At 45.2% G+C, this 21,975-nt stretch overlaps 1 protein-coding gene across 8 annotated transcripts in view; it reads left to right on the top strand.

Moving 5' to 3' along the window:
- POC5 (POC5 centriolar protein) overlaps positions 1-21,975 on the top strand; it is a 52,533-nt gene that overhangs the window by 19,495 nt on the left and 11,063 nt on the right. For all 8 annotated transcript variants that reach the window (XM_085849578.1, XM_085849577.1, XM_085849573.1 and 5 more), the window contains exons 6-7: positions 4,254-4,358; positions 9,538-9,717. In XM_085849578.1, the coding sequence (XP_085705704.1) occupies positions 4,254-4,358; positions 9,538-9,717 (285 nt within the window). The remainder of the gene's footprint in view (positions 1-4,253; positions 4,359-9,537; positions 9,718-21,975) is intronic.

The raw sequence follows: 21,975 nt of genomic DNA, 5'->3' as shown, positions 1-21,975 counted from the left end.
GGAATTTGGAATTTGTTCATGGTGCTGGAGATAACTAGCCAACTCTTCGCAAAGGACACCATGGGATTTTTGGCATCCACCAATGAATGTCGGCAGACGGGAGGCCAGTTCAACGTCGATCTGAGGGACGGCTCACACATTGATGAATCGCCCTGCCCGTGAAACACTGGGATGACAGTTTATAGCTGGGTCAGGATTGAAACCCATGCAAGACAGCTCTGAGGTGAGTGTTTATACTTCCAAGCTATCCTTCCAGCCCTTTCGTATGTTTATTTGTTTGTAGTTGTCAAAAATTAGTTGAACATTTATTTAGAAGAAATGAAGTTTTTTTTATTTTATTTTATTTTTTTGTTTTTTTTTGTAATTCAGATTTATTATACCCTTTCACTGAGAATTCCTTTAACCAAGATGGATGCCACCATGTTCAGGTTGCATAACCCTGGCAAACTGCCAAGGCATCATCACCTTCTCCCCCTAAACCCCCACCCCCACCCCAACCCCCAAAACTTTATACATGCTACTTTGTACTGTTTGACATAATGGCACTCTTAATGTTCAGGAGAAGTGTGTCATACTCTTTCCCACTGATGGTTCGTCCCTCCTCAGTTTATCCTCGTTCATTCTAATAACCCCCATCTTTGTAAAACTCCCCAAATCCAGACTTCTTGCTCATCTCCTCTCCTGTCTGGCTTGTGGAACTGCCTTTCTCACTCTGTTCAATCCCACTTTTCTCTACAAAACTTCAAGATGGCAGGACATCCTCCATCCCACCAGTGATCTTTTCAATCCTCATTAACCCACCCCTTTTACTTGCAGGTGACACAGCTTATTTAAATCGAATGTTATATTTTGAGCACAAATTGGAACATGAATAGGAAGACAAGTCTTTCATTTTACAGTACTTTAGCTCTGAATTTGTCCTGATCACACCTCCGAATCAATGTCAGATCCCTCCTCCCACCTCTTCCCCACCTTCATCCCACACCTCCTCCCACTCCACCCCTTCTCATCCCTCCTCCCCTCTCACCCCTTCCTCCTGACTCCCACCCCATCCCCTTCCCTCTGTACTCTCACCTCACCCCCTCTCCTCCCTCATCCCATCTCACCCTTGCCTTCTCCCTCCAGACTTCCACCCAACCCTTGCCCTCCCTCCTTCCACTTCCTCCTACCACATCCCCTCCCTCCCCACCTCCTCCCACCCCACTACCTCCTTCCGGACTCGCACCACTTCCCCGCAATAAGTAACATGAATTGTGAGAAAATGACTTTAATCCCGAGTAAGGTGAGTCATAGTAAAAATGTGTTTCGCTAAAGTTTCATCGCAATTAACCTTGGGAGCTCAGAGGAGTAACGTCACAAACAAACAACTTCTCATTCGCTTTGATATAGAAGATAACATTGCTCCAAGCTCCTAATGAAATGAAATAACATCCTAAACGAAAGCAGATCACACAAAAAGGGGAAGCAATTGGATCATGTGTTTAAAATATATATATATATATATATATATATATATATATATATATATATAATAAATGACACCAAGGCACTGCAAGACACCCACCACACGACACCACAGCGCCGGGACTTTGTACTTTGATCCATGGACCAGTTATTATAATTACAAAGGTGGATAGGATGTATTTTTTAGGTTGTTGTTGCATTTAAGGCCCAGTCACACCTTGACATTTTAGCCAGCAATGGCTAAAATTTTGAAATTTTACGTTGAAATTTTCAATTGAAAATTGAAATTGAAAATTGAAAATCTCACGTTGAAATTTCAACTTACGTTGAAATTTTGATGTTTTTTTTAAAGATTCGGACGTATTCATAATGACTTGGTCTTATGCATTACGTATTAGTAAAGGACACAGAACGTTTCGTTGTGTTATAGATAACTTGTACCAACGAATGCTGAACCTGTTGTCGGCCTTCACAACCTATGCCCAACGATAGTCTAACTTAGGCATAGCGCGCTGCACGCATCGCCGACAATGACGTGGCGTAGGTTATGAAAAGGCTGCCACACAACGATTTAAATCATAACCGCCGCAGAAATGGAAGTGTCAACATCGCAGTCACACCTTGGCGATCTTGCCAGCGTATGCCGACCTCTGAAAAATGCGTCGAATACGGTATGGGTAAGTTTGGTATGCGTGAATAGAACGCTAAAGTACGCTATCATACGTCGTAGTAAGTGGAGTACGTCTTGTAATTTTGAACATGTTGAAAATTTTACGACGCTCTTGCCGTATGACACACGCTCCGCATGCGATGGGAATAAGTTGTACGCACGATATGCGATCGTTGACACACATCGACACACGTTACTTGTAAGGTGCTCATAAGTCGAAACACGTCAAGGTAATGGTTAGCGTCAGTGTTCCAGACTCCCGTTTTTTTTTTTTTTTCTTAGGTATGACGGTGTTCAGTGTACAGTGCGGTTATGATTTATATCGTTGAGCGGCAGCCTATTAATTATATTGTAACCGCACTAGAAATCGAAGTGTCAAAATCACCATCATACCAAAGGAAGGAAGAAAAAAAACAAACAAACAAACAAAAAAAAAAAAAACAGGGAGTCTGGAACACTGACGATAACCATTACCTTGATGTGTTTCGACTTATGAGCACCTTACAAGTAACGTGTGTCGATGTGTGTCACCGATCGCGTAACGTGAGTACAACACGTAACTCATAGGTTAGAAATAAGTTTCGGGTACGCTAAACATTACTTCAACGTGTTTCGACTTGTGAGTAACTCACAAGTAACGTGTGTCGACGTGTGTCAACGATCGCGTGACGTGCCTACAACTTATGGCCAGCGTTATGCGAAACGTCTGAGTCATACGCTGGCATAAGTCTTAAAATTTCAAGCATGGAAAATTTGGGGACAACCGAAAAGTACAACGTTTAAAGCCAGCGTACTACGACGTATGGCAATGTTTTTCAGTGTGCTCTCAATGTTATCAAAACTTACCCATAACGTATTCGACGTGTACCAGCGTTTTAGACAAATTTTCCAAAAATCGGCATAAGCTGGCTAAAACGTCAAGGTGTGACTGGGCCTTTAGCAGTGAGATAGTGTGTGCACAGTGAACTGTGTACCATAGCATGGGGTTGCGCAGGTGACTGAAATGCATGTATAATACCTTGTCGTTCACATCACCTTCCCGCATCGTAAAAAGACACATCAACTCTGTTGCTTTGCTGAATACGGAAAAGGAGTGATCTTCTTTTCAAGTTTTATGGAGTTTTCAAAGCCACGGGGCTCTATAAGCGTCACTTGAATGAAGGAGCCTTTCGGTAATTCATAATACTGCACTGCGTGGATTTCCCACTCCCTTTTAAAAAAATCTCAGAACCGCCTTAGAGTCGGGAATGCTTCTGGTTCAAATGGCCAAAAATGTTCGGCAGATCCGACAAACCAATCCCCACTTCTTTAATACTTTGTAATATATGCAATCTGGGTCTGTCATGTGGAGGAAATTGAAAAAATTATTGGTTCAAACCAAGCAGTTTGTAGAGTGCTCACCAAGTGGCTTAAGCACTCAAGCAAGCACTCCATTGAAACGGTTAAAGCAAGTACTGTATCACCATGGCTTACAAACATTAGTTGATAAGGAATGGCTGGCTTGGTAAGTGATTAGCAATGCATACAGCGATTCGTAGGTATGAAGCTCTATCATACAGAAACCATTACGACCTGTTCCAATACAAGGCATTTTTAGTAGGCTGAGTCAAATTGGCGGCTAAGACCCCCTGCAAAGTGAAGTTAGGTTGACCATCGATAAGCCTTTCATGAAGGTAAGCTATAAATTTTCTTCAAAAGGGACGTTTAAATTTACCCAAATACCCAGTTTTCATTTATGCACTCCCTTGGACTTCCCTTGGCATGCAAAGTTTTGGGCTGCTACGTTTCATAGTTTTGGAGTTATTGAGATGCATTCACTGACTGACTGACACATGCTGACATTTATTCTTATTATAGATGCTCGATCAACTGAGATTTTAAGAATTGAAAACACAAATTCTACATTTCACTCTTTGTTATGTATTGAGATTCTTTAAAATGGGAGTGTCCACAAAAAGTGCTGTTCCTTATTATGGGACTCATCTTTATATTAGCTTCATGAAATAGAAATGGACCACCAATAATATAATTTGGTCTGACTTTCAAAATGCTCTCTAATCTATAGTTGTGTAAAAGTTTGTTTGTCATTGATCTTATCATTGCGATGTTGTATCATCAGACTATATCCAACCTTTCAAGATGTCTGCAGCAGCAAAAAGAGAAAGTTGATAAGATGAGGCATTTCACCAAATGGCGGCTGCAGCACATCGGGCACCAGCAAGAGGTTGGAAACCAAGTTGTTTTTAAGAGTTCATCAAAATCTACAATAAAATAAATAATGTTTGTGCATTGCTCCTTTTCATCGTGAAAGTGCTGGTATCGATCTGACTTTGACTTTGCAAGGGTCACATATTTGCACCAGCTCCGATGGCACTAAAATGTTTCAGAACTGCATCAAGTCATTTTGTATTGGCTGTGAATCCTTTCTCTCTTGAAAAAAATATATTGTCGGAAAGAATTTGTTGCATGTTCGGAGTCAAGAGCTATTGCGAGAGGGGTGGGGGGGGTGGGTGGTCTCTTGGGCTTACTCCATGACCTCCGACCCTGAGGCCACCAGGCCATGAATAACTCTGCGGCCTGATGGGTTGTTGAGCAACTGCAGACGCTAGTTGAGATAATTGGGTCCAACCGGGTCCTCGCGCCTTCAATGTCATGGTACTTATTGGTGACCTAATGACCTTATTTAGGGGCCTGCACCCTCAATGCTCAACCGTCTACTTATTGTGGCCGAGCGAACTATCGGGTGTATGTTAGCTAAACCAGTGGAGTGAATCAGTGAGGAACAATCATCCTGTCTAATGCGTGCACACATTGCCAGACCAATGAAGAAAAAGGACAACCAAGCAGGTTTGAAAGCACAGTTTACCAGGCAATAAAGCCATCATGTATTTATATTCGGGCAATCAATGAGCACATGCATGTATTTGCAAGAACATTATTCAAAAACGTATTTACACAATATTCACAACAACCATAAATGGTGATCAAAGACAGAAAGAGAAGAAATTATCCCAGCATGTAAACCCCTTACACAATCTTAATTGGTTCTAGATGCAAGAGACACACACCATCAATCATCCAGAAATGTAGACAGAAAGATGAGAAGCTAAGAGGAAGAGCGGAACATGGTTGCTACCCCTGATTCACCGGACACGGACAGTCGAGCCCATGTCGGTCCCAATTGAATCGCGGAGATCATCATCTCGCACGTGGCTGCACCTACTATTGGTTTGGTCGCTCTGATGGTTACCATGCCCAAAGAGTTGCTGTAGCTGTGTCCAATAAGCTGACTCCAATGATAATTGAGGTAACACCGGTCACTAGCGTATTATGAGACAAAGGATTCATCACTCCTTGGGTGTCATTTCCCTGGTCTCTGTATATGCTCTGACTGAAGCGTGTGATTTCACCCTGAAGGATGCATTCTATGTCGCTCTCGAGTCTTGTTGATCAGTGCCCCAGGCGAGATACTCTTCCAGTCTTGGGGGATTTCAATGCATTGCCTGGAACTGATAGGGATGGTTATGAGACATGTGTTTGTCCCCATGGGTCTGAAACTGTGAACCATAATAGCACTAAGTTCCTTGACTTTGCAAGAAGTCATGAACTTGGGGTGGCTGGTTAATGGTTTCAGTGCCCACAGGCTCATTGCTGGACTTGGTATTCCAACGCTGGTAGTGTGGCAAAGGAGATTGACCATGTGCTCGTTGATGGTCGCTGGCGGATGATCCAGAACTGCAGGGTTTACCAGAGTGCTCAGCTCCTCAATTCTGACCACTGGCTTGTTGTAGCAACTCTGAAGTTTCCGCTTAAATCCAGAACGGTACCATCCCAGCCTAGGCTGTTTGTTGGCAAGCTCAAGGATGAGAGAGTAGCTTTTGAGTTTGCAAACAGGCCGAGTGTGGATTTGGGGGTCTGGGTGCTTTGGGGAATCCTGAAGAGTTGTGGAGTGCCTTCAAGACCACCATCCTTGATGTTGCTGGTGGATGTCTTGTAACTCACCAGAGGTTGATGTCTTGAAACTTGTCTCTCGGGACACTAGATACCATTGACCAGAGTCGCAGGGCCAGGCTTAATGGCAGAGCTGAGCTGTTCAGGGAGCTGAGGTGTAAAACTGCACGTGCACAAAGGGTGGACAAGGAGGCCTATGTGCAAGGAATCTGTGAGGGGTTGAGCATCACTTGTGGTCAAGTGATTCTCGTCCTGCTTGCAGTGGAATTCGCACATTGCGTTCCTCAAAGCCCGTCCCATGGTGTACTGCAGTTAGAGCGGAAGGTGGTCGGCGCCCCAGTAATGTCGTGCAATGGAGAATTTGGTATTTATTTAATTGGCATGGGGGTGTTGTACTTTGTACCTGTAGTTGTTTTTTTCATTTATTTATAATTTTCATTTATGGATGCTTTCCGACGGTTCTGTGTTCTTTTTCTGTTGGCGGCTTTGATATGCATCGGCATTCAAACTGGCCGTAGTTCTTACACAGCCATAGCCACTTGACTTTGACTACCAGCCTAGCAGGGTTACACTTCAATGCTTCCACGATACCTTTCTATTGTCACAGCAACCAAACTAGAAATCTGCTGTTAAATCCCCCTATTTAAATAACCTGGGTCACTTGCATGAAGCAAAAACGTACCACTGATTATTATCATTCAAAACACCTCACTGCACTGAAAAACGTGGAGACAGGAATACTGTCCTGTAAATGGTGGCGTCTTGTCACTTGTTCCCCCCCCAACCCCCCTCCCCCCCAAGGCCCCCGGCAAAGATAAAAACACCCCTATACCTGCATTGGGGTCATGCTGATCCTCTGTAGCAAGTCTGGATGTAATTGCCACAGAACTGTCGGAAGAATAGCATGACAAACACAAATACACAAACACCAGGTCCATGAATTGTAGTAAGGATAAAGGTAAGTTTGCTCAAATTAAAATGAGGGAAATAGTAGATTACCTTGCATTATGAGGTTATGCCCTGAGATGATAGAAAAGTTTACATTCAGCCTTGACATTTTGGTTGAAGCCAGACGATAATGTTTCATGATAATGGTCATGCTCACTTTAATTGGCTTTTATTACTCCTCAAACAACTCCTTAACTATCAGCAACTTACTTTGGAAGATTTCTGACATCCAATCCATTAAAAAGATTGCAAAACTGACAATTCCAGTTACCCTACAAACTGTTCATCACCCGTAATAGAATAGATCATCCTTTGGTATTTTTCAACTCGATTATGGAGAGCTCTCTTATTTTAATTTTGTTTTGGCTATTCAACATTTTAAGTTGGCATCTCTTTTTCATTTCTTTTTTTGTTACTTTTATTGAATTTGGATTGGTAACCATTGTGTAACAGTCTGAGAGATCGTGATTTTGTCTGATCCAAGTTCAATTCATGATTTGACAATAAATATAGTACAGTGCAGTCCAGTATGTCATGTTGCATACTTTTTTTTTCTTTTTTTTTGTATACATTGTTGAGGCTCATATGAGAGCGAACACACAATGCACAACAAGGTGGGCAGGAGACGATAGGGGTGGGAGAGGGAAGGACAAAACAGTGGGGAACAGAGACATGAGGAGATCTGTGGAAGGCAGAGGGATGGGGAGGGGAACATGGGGTATACAAGATTGACTTTGAAGGTACTGGGTTTGGGGTGGATTAACGGGGGTAGAAAAGATCATGGTTTTGGATGGGGGAAGATGGGAGGTGGTGGTGAACTGCTGTTTTGAAGGCCTGGAGGGAAGAATGGGATTGAAGGGAGTGTGGGAGTTTATTCCAAAGGTGGGGAAAAAGAGGAATGAAAGAGTGAAGGTGAGCAGTGATTTGTGATTTTGGTAGTTTTACCAGAAGGGGGTTGCTGGCGGACCTTGAGCACCCTGCGGAAATGTGAGAGGACATTTTGCAGACAAAGCAGGGGGTGGGGGGGGGGCGTGACCGGAGAGGAGATAGATTTTGAAGAAGGCATGCCTTACTCCGTAGACAAAAATGCTGCTGCGAAGCATAAATTGACCATGCTGTACAGAAGGCTGTTAAAACGCTGCAAATTGTAGAGCCAGTGATCATCATTATTATTATTATTCCCCCCCCCCCCGTTTCCAAAAACCCTAAATTGTGTTTCAAAAATTATATTCTGTTTTTTGTTCTCTCTGAGCCTCTTCCCCTTGCTGTCCAAGCAATCCTCGCTCACATGAGTTTCTCCATCCCTCTTGCTCGTCAGCGTCCTTGGTTGGTGTATTTTGCCACCAAGGGCAATGCAAAAATGCATAGAATAATGCAATGATTATTTATTTTGATTTTTTTTAGATAATTACGTTTGGCAATCTCATCTATGCTTCGACAGTTTTGTAACGTCGGGCCTTCTATTTGCATTCAACTTTCCGGGACAAAGCGATCTTTTTATTTAGGTTTTCCTGCAATGTGGTTCATGTATACCGTGTAAATGTGCATAGATTAATGTTTGTTTTAATCAGGGTGCCTGATACAGAGGTCAAATTTTATATGTGAACATGCATTACTTAAATATGCACTCAAACACTTATGACTGTACACCATCAGTAAATGATGAATATTTCTGACTTCCAAACGTTGTGCAATATGCATTAACAGCAAAAACCTACAGATACTTTTGGAATAATTTCGCCGAAAAACCAGCGAGTGACCGTGCCCCTGCAAAATCACATGACATGCCATTATCATCGGTCAGACATGGCCCCCTCATGAGTGAGAGCAAGGCTCCACTGGCTGACTTTTGTTTTCGGATATTTTTTTTCTGGAATCTTGTCTTCGAGTTACGTCAGTATGCAAAATTTCAATTTTCTAGCCTTACCTACAATGTACTAAACATTAATGTGTTTGAGCCTGAGGAGTAACTGCTGAATATATCTGTCCAGGTTCTTCCTGATGTCTTTGTTCTTTGTTCCTTTCAGATTTCTTCCCAATTTTTTTTTTTTAACATAATTCTCTTTATTAATTGTAATTCTTGCTTTTTCTTCTCTTTCACCTCTTTTACTCTCTATTCCTTTCTTTTGTTATCTTTCTCTTTCTCTTTCTCTTTCTCTTTCTCTTTCTCTCTCTCAGGAGAAGTGAATTCTTGCAGAAATTTTTCTGTAAGGTTCACTTGGCTGGGTCTGGATGGGTTTGAGGGTTTTGGAGTAGCGGCTGGAACCCGAATCCTATCCAGGTTCCTCCTGATGACTCCATCTTTGTTCTTTACTTCTTCGGGTTCCTTCCTGGTCTTCTGTTTCATTATGAGTGAGTGGTTAGAAAGAACTTCATATATATATATATATATATATATATATATATATATATATATAAAATCTTGCTCCGTTGCACATTATTTTGCCATTGTGGGGCAGTGTGTCCTTGTTTATTTTTGATTCCAAAATTTGGTTTACATTCAGGGCTGGACTACAAAGTTGGCTATGCAGCATCATCGTCGCACTCTCCTGCGGCACTTCATGGCAGTTTGGCGAGCTCTGATCCAGAACCGCTGGCAGGAACACATCAGTGAGGCTTGCCAAGCCAGGGCTCGGGAAGTCTGTCTTCAACTGGGTGCTGATTATGAAGCCCGCATTGCTACGGTAATTGAATCTCTTGTCCATGAAACGTTAAATTTTCATTCATTTTCATTTATTTAGCCAGGTGTAATATTTTCAGCCAAGTTAAAGTTACTATAAACACCCGCAAGTTAAAATTGCAAGAAACACACGCCTCTCTATGGAAGAGTTATACTCCCTCCCTCTGGCAGGGGTAAGGAAAGCACTTGCACCGTGCTACATATACACTGCAAAATTGCATGTCATCTCCACACCTGACTTTGTAATACCCTCCCCACCCACCACCAGGTTGCACTGTTCACCACACATTTACATAGAGAAGTTGGATCTCCCTCCTAAACCGCTGTGACTGAATTTTTTTTAATGCCGAAAACTTCCTTGGGCACACCCCAAGTGCAACCACGAAATTTCCATTTGATCCATCCAGCGTTTTAAGAATTCATACAAGTCACACACACACGTACTCCAAATTGTATATAGTACTCGGCATTTTTACTCACCACTTTGCTGACAGATCTAATCAAAAGATGGCATGTTGTACTTCATAAACATTCTGCTATATTCAGCCTATCATTTGCCCGACGTCATCTTCCGTCTGCTTGGAAACCAGTTAACATCACCTTCATCAGCCAACCTTGCTGCTTGTTTATGGCATGAGCAAAAATCACGTTCGCTTTGCTGCAAAGCTCAGTGCTGGATGCTTTAGCTTGAAACTACGCTTGGAGTGGAAAAAAAAAAAACATTGAAAATTTCAAATGATTATCACTCAGATTTCAACATCACCATAATGCATATTATCAATTTGTTTAAATTTTCTTTACATAAGTAGATGATTTGTACCACTGTGTGGTGCTATACAATACACATTTACAAAAAGATAGTTGGGGTCTCCCCCCCCCCACCGTGAATCTCCCAGATATGTTACGCAGACAGAAACCGCACTTCGCGTACCCTTCGGGAAACGTAGAAAAATTGGTTGGATTTAGTTCAGTAGTTTTTATTTTTTTATTTTTTGAAGATTTTGAAGCATGTATAAACAAACAAACAATAACAATGTTGTGCACAGCACCATACTTGCAAAATCCATGAAACAAATTTAACCTCAAAAATAATTGGTGGTTGAATTCATTGACCAATTATGCAAATCCTCTTCAAATTTCAGATAAGTCAGAAGAAAATTAACGATTATAGAAATTAAACCTCAATGTCAATAGATTTCTTGCTTTTGTGGTGGTCGTATGGCAGCTTAGCTGCTGGGGTAGCTATCATTTATTGAAGCACAACTGTGTTGCTGATGCAGTGCCCATCTCCCATTACACACTGGAACTGGTACTCATTTCACCGACCTCGGAAGGATGACAGGCTGAGTCAACCCCTGGTGTATTAATTCAGCGGCCGACGGGGATTGAACTCAGCACCCTAGGATCCCAAGCCACCACCCTAACCACTGAGCCAACACCAGGCTGTTCTTGCTTTTGACCAACTCCACCATTTGGTGGTTTCTTGAAACTCGGTTTAAAATTGTGGCCTGTATGCCATATACAGATAGCAAAATACATGCGACTCATCAATATACTTGAAAAAATCTTCATTTTTTGCAAATAACAAAGATATTGTTGGATAGGAGGCTTGCAAACGAGATATGCCTCAATGCCGGGATCTTTGATCCCACCAACAGCCGAAAGGTGGAAAGCTAAACTGCATTGAAATACAAATTACCCTGTGCACGGACTCAACTTACAATTTCCCCAATAGTCCATGAGCCAGTCGCCTGATTTTGACCAATTAGTACCACCTGGGGGCACCAAACTTTATTGTGATTTTCTGATAGCTATATGCATCTGTGCACCATGATGGACATCTGCGACTCACAGCTTAAGCTCAGTGGAGTCTTTTAAACATAGGTGGGGTCTACTCAGAAAAACGTCATATTTTTGGCATAAGAACAAACACATTGTGTACTCGCAAGTATTTATTGACACCACCAGCATGAGAAAATTCTGCGAATTCGCGGAATTTCGCGAATTTATTCACCCAGGAACATTCCTGAGTTGAGCACAAATCCGTTGAGAAAAAATAGGGGGTATGGGGGGGGGGGGGTTTAAGTCAATTGTTGGGAGTGATTTCACGCCGCCGACGATCTTTATAAAAAAAGTATTCCGAGGTCCCTAATACAGATTCCCAGCACTCTGCACTGACGTCATTGCCAGATTCATTAACACAAAATTCAGACCACCTCGCCGCATTACTCCTGAAACTGTCACAGCAGCATTAATCGAGCTAGCCTTGAGGTGTGGTGTTCCGAGTGTGCAAGGCCAAGGTCGCTTCTAAAACATGGCCGCATTCAGTCGCTGCAGGCTGTCCCGGAATTGTGATGCTTGTTTGGCTGCACTAATTGACAAGACTTGCTAGAATTCCTGGAAGTGGGAATGGCTGGAGCGTATGCCATGCGGTACGGTGGCTTGTGGGGCTTTCATTCAAAAGATAGCCCAGCCAGGAAAGGCTGTATGCACATGGTGCTCAAAGGAGATTGTTTATGGAGGACGTGGGTGTGGTATAGCCTGCGGGCCTGCGGGGCAGGGCATGGTGGTGGGGGAGTGGTCGTCGTGAGCATCGTGTCTGCCAGGGATATAAGGAGTGCGCGCCGCCTGAGGCGTCGTAGTGGATGCCGTTGTCGCCACGGCTTGTGTGTGTACTGAGTGCGTAATAAAGGAGAGCTGTGGGCAAAGTACGCCCGCGCTCCCGCTTGTGCAACAAAGCCGGGCTCGACTGTCCCCCGCTCGTGTCTGCCTGCTAAGCGTCCCTACCACGACACTACAGTTGGCTGACGAGGATCTTCGGATCGGCGTGTGCAGGGTGGTGGCTGGGTTCGGAGTGGCAGCGAGTAACTCAGCGCACCTCGCGCGGTTCGAGGTTCCGGAGGAGTACGCATCGCGAAGAGCGTGTCGCAGGTTCGCTCGCCACGCGCACGGGCTCCGGAGCCAGGAGGCTCGCCAGCTCAGGCATGACAGGAAGTCGGGGCACGGCGCGCGGACGCGTGCCCGCCTTCGTCGGAGTCGACTTCGGCCACGTCGAGTGGGCAACGGCCGCGCTCAGTGTTCGTTTTATTGAGGCACGACAAATCGGGGGAATGATTTCTGCAAGGCCACGGCTAAAGAACGAGGACACGCACTTCGGAGGACACGCACTTCGGCACGGGCGCGGCGTTGGACGTCGCGCAGGCTCTGAGGAATGTCCGGGGTCTCGATGGTCGGTGCGCAGCAGATGATCCGGAGGTCAGCGCGATGTGCCAGGCGCGCACTGCCGCGCGCACGGTCTGCGGCGCGGGTCGTGGGCGAGCGTTGCAATGCAATCACTCGGACGGCGGTCTGAGCACTCGAGGACGTCTACGGTGTGTGTGCCGAGAGTCATCGCCCATCATTACAGTCATAGATGGCGGTGTGCGAAGCGGTCCTTCCGTCCCGGGTCAAGACCTACTGCCGGCATGGTTTTCGGTGCATGGCGTGCACGGTGACGCCCCGGGTCGAGTTTTGCAGCCTGGGCACGGAGATTCTAGCGACCCAGAGCGGGAGATGCTGCCGGTGTTAGACCTGCTTCCAATTTGTCCGGAGGTGACAAGATCAGTGGCAGGGGAGGTTGAGGTGACCGGGGCACTGATGCTGCCCATGTTGAGCCTGGTTTCAGTTGGTCCGATGGTGACAGGGCCGATGCCAGGGGAGGTCGGAGTGAGCGGGACACTGATCGGGTGTCGAGTTGAGTCCACTCGTGCTGCCCTCGCATCGCGCACGTACACCGGCGAAGCGATTGCGCTGCTTGCGGCGCCCGACGTCTCGGTGCTCTACCGGGGTCGAAGCGCCCTACAAACGGTGTTTGTGGTGCGAGGGGAGGGGCCCGTCCTTTTGCGTCGGGACTGGCTGGTGCACCTCGGGCTGGATCTCCAGTTCGTACCTCCAGGTGTGTCGGTGCTCTCTTCGATGCTTTCGTCGAGACCCGAGGGCGAGGTTCTGGCGGCGGGAGCCACATCGATGCAACGGGAGCGGCCGTTCGTTGCTGCCTGCAACGGTGATGTGCGGTTCGGGAGCAGCGGGAGCCGTGCCAGCTCTCGCGATGAGTTTGCGATCTCGCGAATGTGCGCCTGTGTTGTTCGGGCAGTTTCAACGAGTTGCGGCGAGCCCGTCGCGTTAAAGGAAGTCACGGGTCACAACATCGAGTCGACAACCAAGAGACGGACTCGTGATGTGGGTTATGGGTTGCTGTTCATTGCATATTTGTTTTTCCTTGCTCTAGTGATGCAGTTTAACGTTGTTGAAATAAATGCCAACAGTTCCTGTGTGAGAGTGGGTTTGGCGGAGATCAATCGATGGGTTTTGCAGTATGGTCAATGTGATGTGGAGGCTTTGGGAGCGGTGGTGGCAAATAAAGAGGTTTTATTAGCCTCCAGTTGCCCCAGGCCACGGGTGGTTGCTTCGTCAGGTGCAGGGATTTTGTCGAAAGAACGCGCTGTACGGAAAAATGAGTTTGCAATAGTTCAAATGATGTTCTTATTGATTTATGACGAGCCTGTGGTTAAAGTGTGGTTTGAATGGAGTTGCTACCGTCTAACTGCCGTGTGGGTCTCGGAGATCGACTCGGAACCAGGGCTGATGCGCTGTTTAGCGTTACCCCCCACATCTGGTTTCGGCAAGGTCAGACGTGCCTGGCGCCTGGGGCGCAGCTCTCTGTTTTCGCTCAAGGCCGTTTGGACATGCGTTGGCATCTCAACTGATTGTGGTGCGTGGGTTGTTGTGGAGCATTGTTTGCATCCGGCCAGCGGCGCTGTTCAGCGCCCCCACCCAAGGTCAATCGGGTCTGGCGCTGGCGCCGCGGCTCCCAGACAGCGGGCTCCCGGCCTCGGAATGTTTATCTGCTTCAGGTCTGCCTGGGGGAAATGTGCCGCCTTGTGGGCCGGAGGCGTTTGATGGTGCCGGGGGAGGTTTGCTCGGGAGGTCGCCGCGACCTCGCCAAAGGCCATGTAAGCATGAGCCGCCTGGGGGCGTTTTTGCTGCGTAGTGCTGCTGTGCTTCTCGCCTTGCTGCTTCATATCGGTAACGCGGTCAGAGTTTGGTAGGTGCTTTGTGCAACTCAGTCTTCGGGACCTGGCCGTTGCTGCTTCACTCGCTCGCATCCACACGTTATATGATGTGATGTGCTTTTATACTTTGCTGTTTTCTTTTTTGTACCTTGTCTGCTTTGATACCGTGGTATTTCGTGCTGCTTATGCTTATTATGATGGTGGTCATTTAATAATCATGGTTTTAGGAGGGAGGAGTGTGGTATAGCCTGCGGGGCAGGGCATGGTGGTGGGGGAGTGGTCGTCGTGAGCATCGTGTCTGCCAGGGATATAAGGAGTGCGCGCCGCCTGAGGTGTCGTAGTGGATGCCGTTGTCGCCACGGCTTGTGTGTGTACTGAATGCATAATAAAGGAGAGCTGTGGGCAAAGTACGCCCGCGCTCCCGCTTGTGCAACAAAGCCGGGCTCGACTGTCCCCCGCTCGTGTCTGCCTGCTAAGCGTCCCTACCACGACACTACAGTGGGTACCAGTCATTGGAATCCCATGTGGAGAGCAAGAAGCATCATGATATTCAGAGAATCCGGGCATCCAATAACAGTCTTCCTAGTAAATAAAGCCTTGGGCTTTATGCATGTACAGTTATCAGTATACATGTACACAGTAGACATCTATGCTATCAATGTAGTGTAGTGTGGTGTGGTGTGGTGCACTTTCACTACAGTAATAAATTACGTTAATTGGCAAGCAAGCCACAACTCAGAATTGGGTCAATCTTGTTTACCACCAATAGCACCTGGCAATGACTAATAGTCTGAGGCTTAGTGTAATCACTGTACCGGTCACTGTATTCACTTTCTGAAGCACTTATTATAAATGGTGATTGGCTTTTCTTTTTTTACTCTGCATTGGCTTTGGGTTTTGCTTTTTCTCCAGGTGTTTCCTCACCTTCTGCTACCTCTTGCACTGCTGCTTCTACTGCCCCCATCCCCTGTACACCGATGCCTGCTGTAACAATAGGTGACAGGGTATCCAATGCTCAAGCCATGGTCCTTGCCTTCCTCGCACAGCATTCTCTACCAATCAGCCTTGCCCCTGAACTGATAAGCCTGGCCAAAGCACTCAACCTGGATGCAAAGGCCCTTGGTCAGCTCACAATGGACAGGACATCTGCTTCCTACAAGCTTAGGTTTGGACTAGGACATACCATACATCACCAGTTGATATCAGCACTGCAGAGGGAATACTTCTCTCTGAACATTGATGAGTCAACAAGCACAAACCATCAGAGGGTCTTATGTGGCCTGGCCAGTTACTACAACCCACTGCATAAGCACGTCATAGTGCAGCATCTAGAGTCCCTTGTTGTGATCAAAGTGGACAGTGCCTCGTTGCACCAGGAACTGGTTGACTTGTTGAAGAAGTATGAGCTACCGTGGAAGAACTGCATGTCCATCCTCATGGACTCCTGCTCAGTCATGCGGGGATCCATGTCAGGAGTCGAAGCTCGCATCAGGGAAAACAATGCCCCACACATGTTGGACATAGATGGGGACTCCTGTCACCATGCTCACAATGCGTCCAAGAAGCTGAGCGACCCATTCGCCAACTTCGCAGAGCGCATGCTCTCTGACATCTACAATGACTTCAAGTGGTCACCTGACTTAAAGCAGTTCTTGCAGGAAATCTGTGTGCTGATTGGTGTCAGGTATACCATGCCAGAGCGGTATGTCAGTCACATGTGGCTCTCTGTGTATGATGTCAGTGTTGACACTGTGCGGCTGTGGGATGCCTTTGTTGTCTTTTACTTTGGCTTCCTCTCTCAAGATGATCGCACACACTACTTGTCACGCGTTGTGGAGGTCTACCATCGCAGGCACGTAGACACAAAAGCCAAGGAGAGAATACGCCAGATCCATGATGTTCTGAAGAAGAAGAATATGACCAAAGATGGCAAGGCACGAAAGGAGCGTATACTGCAGCGAGTCTTCCACAAGAAGAAATTGATGAGACTGATATTGATGTTCTATATATCGGTGTTCCTGCTGCTGAAGAAGTACGTCCTCCTGTTTGAGATGAAGGCCCCACTGATCCACAAGCTCAATGACCAGCAGGTGGACCTTGTCCGAGAGTTCATGGCCTGCTTTGTCAAACCTGAGAAGCTGCCATCCTCAGGCAAGAGACTTCAGACCCTCGACCTGGATGAGAAAGCCAACCTGCTACAAGTGAAGATGTTTCTTGGAGTTGGTGTGTCTGAGATTGTCAACACTGCCCGTAGTGGAGATGGAGAAGTGCATGACTTCTTGCAGAGTGTGGAGAAGGCCTATGTGACATGTGGAAAGTACCTCCAGAAGGAAATTCCCCTGCATAATGCTGTCCTCAGAAGTGCCTCAGCAATTGATCCACTCAGCAGAGGGCACACTGTCAGCCAGGAGCAGCTCCTGAAGTTGCCATGCCTGGTGACAAATGTCCTTGCACCAGAGGAATGTGATGCCTTTGAACTGGAGGTTTGGAGTTTCCAGATCGACTCTAGCCTGCCACCAGCTCAGGAAGATGAGTCTGCTTGCATCGACGACTGGTGGACCAAGGTCTTTGAAGGTGGAAAGTACCCCCTTCTCTCAAGAATGGTGAAGGCTCTGCTGTCCTACTTCCATGGGCCACAAGTTGAGAGTGCCTTCAATCTCATGGAAGATGTCTTGGATGTCAGATCACACCGACTAAACATGGAGACCGACAGCGCAGTGATGGGTGTCAAGTACAATCTTCGATTATCAGGAAAAACTGCAGTGGAGTACTACAGTCGGACTGACAAACTGCACAGTCCCATAGACCTAGACCTGTGCAAGAAAATGAGGGGAGCCTACAAAACCTACAAGGCAGAACTGGCAGACAGGAGGGATAAAGAAGAAGAAGAAAGGAGGCGAGAAGTGGGTGCAGCTGCTCTCAGTAAGTTGACCAAGCGCAAGACCAAAGAACTGACTGAGAAGGCTGCAAAGAAAGCAAGACTTTCCCACCAACGTGCAAGCAAGAAAAAGCACAACCTGAACCAAAAGACAAAGAAGTGAACAATGTTCAGTGGTTAGGCGCCTGTCGACATTATCGACTCAATAACTCAACAACTAGTGGATGCAACAGTGTTACCAATTGTGAACTTATTATGCAAACTTTTAGTGTAACTTGTTATCAATTATTGTCAACTTATTATGCAAACTTATTATGCAACTTGGTATCAATTATTGTCCACTTATTATGCAACTTGGTATCAATTATTGTCAACTTTGTTTAATTTGCTATAAAGACAATGAAAGAATATTATCCTCCAGATTGATTCATGATTTGTACAATTAATTTTGACAACAATTTACATTACAACATTGATTAATAATTTGCAAGATGAATTTCATGTCTTCAATGATTGTCTTCAGTGCTTTTACCCTGTTAACAAGGACAACACTATACACAATCCTCTTAAAAGGGACCAGGAAATGCAGGTGAGAACACCTGGAACCTTTAGCGTTCGGGGGCCTGGGCGGCCCCCGAACCCCGGCCTAAAATTCTTTTCACCTCGGCCTTCGGCCTCGGCCCATCGCTTTTTTTCAGCTAATTTTTTTTAGACTCACTCTCATGCCTGCACCAACAACATGAAAAACAGAAGTCCATTTCCATAGGATGTACCACTCGAGAGAATTACATGAATTGAATCACATCAAATGATATTGATTATTGTTTATAATGTGTCACTATCGCTGTCACTGTCCGAACCATCAGATCCCTCTTCCTGCTCAGCATGGACCTCCTCGTCTTTCATGTTCTCACATTCCTGCAGTAAGCAGGCCTGAGTACAGTGCAGTCCATCCACCATACACTGGCAGGTGGGCAACTTGCATGACTTCTTGCATTTGCAAGGCAGGAACTCCAAGACTGTGTCTGGTGCTGGTGCAGCTGTCATCCAGTTGAAAACAAGTTCTCCGTCATCACCCAAGGACCAGCCTTTGTTCTCCAGCGGACTTGGGACTTCTGGGTCTGCCTGCAATGCTCTGTGCCAGATGGCAGCCTGATAGTTGGCCCTCGTTGCATGTATATGCAGACAGTTTTGTCAGGGGGGCAACTGTCCAGATTCTACGTTTCCATCTTTTACACGGAACAGTTTATATCGCATCTCATTCACATCACAGATTTCTGACTGGCTTACGTCGAGACAACATGTGAATTCTTCCAAGACCTTAAGAATCATGATCCCATTCACTCTATGTGATGTGCCTCCACCACTTAAAGTTTCTTCAAGCCTATCTATGTTGTCATAGGCAAGTGAGGAGGGAATGCAAGGATGGGAAGATGATGGTAGAACTATACCTCGGTCTGCTTCTTTCATCTGCTTTTGAAGGCACAATGCAGTGTCTATTTCTTCCAGCTTGGAGTAGGAAACACCATGGCCAAGGCGATTGAGCATTTTGATGAGCTCAACATTTCCTGTCAGTGACTTAACACCCCATGGTAGCAATATGTGTTTAGCAGGGTTGACTTTTCCTCTACTGACAGCATAGATACAATCCTGACCTTCCGATTGGACAACTCGTTCCACCTTCTGCGTTCCATCTTGTTCTGTTCCATGAAGTAGCAGTTTCAGAAACATCTTTAAAGATTCTGGCAATTCAGTATAGCCAGATTTCAGTTCAGCAGGATGTGGAGGCCAAGGCTTTTCTTTCATGTTTTTAATTTGTCCTCTCAAGTGGTTCGCAGAAAGTTTGACAATGTTCTCAATATCATCTGAGTGCTTTGCATCCTGTAGTTGTTCTTCGGCCTTCATCATTTTGACCACTACCTGCTCCAAGGAAAGGCCATCTGGTTATACAAGAAGTTTTCCTTTATCATCAGAGACGAAATGAAGTGACTTCTTGAATCCACATTCTAGCTTCCGGCGAATATGTTTCTTCGTAGAGGGTTTCACATCATTGATGCCAAGTTCGTGCAGGAAATTCAACAACTTTTCAGTCAGTTCCATCATTCTGACAACTTCAGGTTGAACAAATAATGTCTTGCACACATGCTTGAACAGAAGAAGGTAGGCCTCCCGCTCTGCTGCCAGATAAGCGTCATCATCTTCAGTGACTTTTGATGTTTTCTCCATTGCTACACGGGTGTATTTGCGGTAACATGATTTATGGTAATGAGCCTCGGCAGCAACCAACTCTCTGGATGTGATGGCAAAGTATTCTCTGATCCAATTTGGCCTGAGCAACACTTCTCACTGTTTCATCTGACCTGAGTTCTCTGGACTGTAGTAGTGTTTCCCTGGTTTTCGAACCAGCCACATATTTGCTTTCCTTCTCACAGAAGATACATACAGGGTCTAAGACACGAGATGTCGTTGAAGGAGCACGAGAAGATTTTCTCCTTTTGGTGGAACATTCCGGCTCAGAGTCAGGTTCTTGGAACTTCTGAAGCATTTTCTTGTGTGTAAAATCAGATCTACAGTCTCTGTGGTAGAACAACTTTTCACCGTATTCATCTTCCTTAAGTTCCAGGATGGACCCAAAATTCCGTAAGTTGGCTGCATGGAGTAATACACCAACAGATTCATCATCTCTGGGTTTGGTCAGTTCAGATTCTGAAGTCTGCTTGGAACAAATAATGCAAGCCCTTTCTTTCAATGATTGCATTTTCTGTTTTTTCTTCGGTGAGTCCATCATGTATCATTGTAGAGTGTTACCTCCATACAGTCACAGAGTCACCTGAAAAAATATAAAAACTGGTAAAGTACACTATCGTCATATAAATGTATCCACTCTATTATCATTTTATTCTCTGGATCCTTGAATAATTTCCAATTTTGCTGCAGCTGAAATGCATATTAATTATGACTTAAGTAAGGTTATCAAATTTAAGATCAAAAAGGTATAAAATAACAGGAATAAAATGGTCTTACTTGATATTGAAGATCGGTGAAATGAAGACAAGCTGTCGACTGCAAAACAAACTTGACTATGGATGTTAGTATAATAAACTAGAGGTTATTTCATCTTAATAACTTAATCAAATATGAAGAAATTCTCAATAAATGTTATCATGTCCATTAGTAGTAAATATTTATGCTATTGATGAATATTGCGCAATTATTGATGTCGCAGAGATTAGGACGCAAAGAGAAATTGCAATCACATTTTAATTTTATTGCAATATATTTGATATATTTCTTAGGTATAATCACTTTCAGACACACACAACACAACTTCATTATGATAATTTATTTTTATTTGGCCTGTCCAGCCATTTAAGCATTAAAACATGGATGACAAAATTGTACATTTTGTGTATTTTGCGCAAAAACATTAATTATGCTATAAAAAAACTTAAGCTGTGAGTTTGAAATGTCCATCATGCATTTTTGTGAAGTATATGGGTACACCATCAATAAAAAATAAGTTTCGTTTGGTGCCCCCAGATGGTACCGATATCTTGTCTGGCTCACGGACTACAAGGCTATTCCCAATTAAGTGAAATTTGGCAGTGGAGTGCACATGCGAGGTAAAAGATGGGAAAACATCTCCTCCCCTTATTAAGATTTTTTATTTTTTTATTTTTCCCTAAAAAGAGATACCAGGAGAACAGGTGGACGGGACGTGGGGAATGGAACAAACCAAGCGACATGACAGGCACGTATCGGGAAAGGGAAATATGTAAACTTGTACACAATGATGAAGGAATAAATAATCCTCACCCAGCTATGGTGCCACTCACCAGACTCTTATGGGCGAGGACTTTCCAATGGCACAATGGCTTGTCCGTGGAACAGGAGCACGATTGGTGGGTAGAAGGCATTGCCACGTGAGTCAAGTTCTGTATCGGGGTACATAAGCACAAAGGTGCTCTCCTCCTCCTTGGTCCGTGGCAGAGATGGAGAGCCAGCGAGGCAAAGAGTGTGCTGGTGCCAGTTTTTTTTTTTTTTATCTGCCCAGGGCTGGTCCCCACGGTCCCCATTGGTTGCTACCCCTGAAGGCTGCTTATCACAATCCACCTCATGCCCTTGGCAGATTCACCATACCTGCTTTGCTTCCCACCTTGCCGTCATGGCTTGCTCAAAACGGCCAAACAGTTCATAATCCATCCCTTAACAAGTGCGAAGTGCTTCCATTTTGCCTTTTTTGTGGCTGAAAGTAATCGCTCAGCCCCACCTGCTTTCCAGGGAGGTTTAACACATGCAACATGACCATGTCAATCCTAAAGATTACACTCAC

This window comes from Eptatretus burgeri, chromosome 12 (assembly GCF_056783735.1).
Source record: "Eptatretus burgeri isolate ZD-2024b chromosome 12, Ebu_testis_v1, whole genome shotgun sequence".
Classification (NCBI taxonomy): domain Eukaryota; kingdom Metazoa; phylum Chordata; class Myxini; order Myxiniformes; family Myxinidae; genus Eptatretus; species Eptatretus burgeri.
Note: the sequence above shows the minus strand (reverse complement) of the source record. Positions and strands in the feature narration are given on the sequence as shown.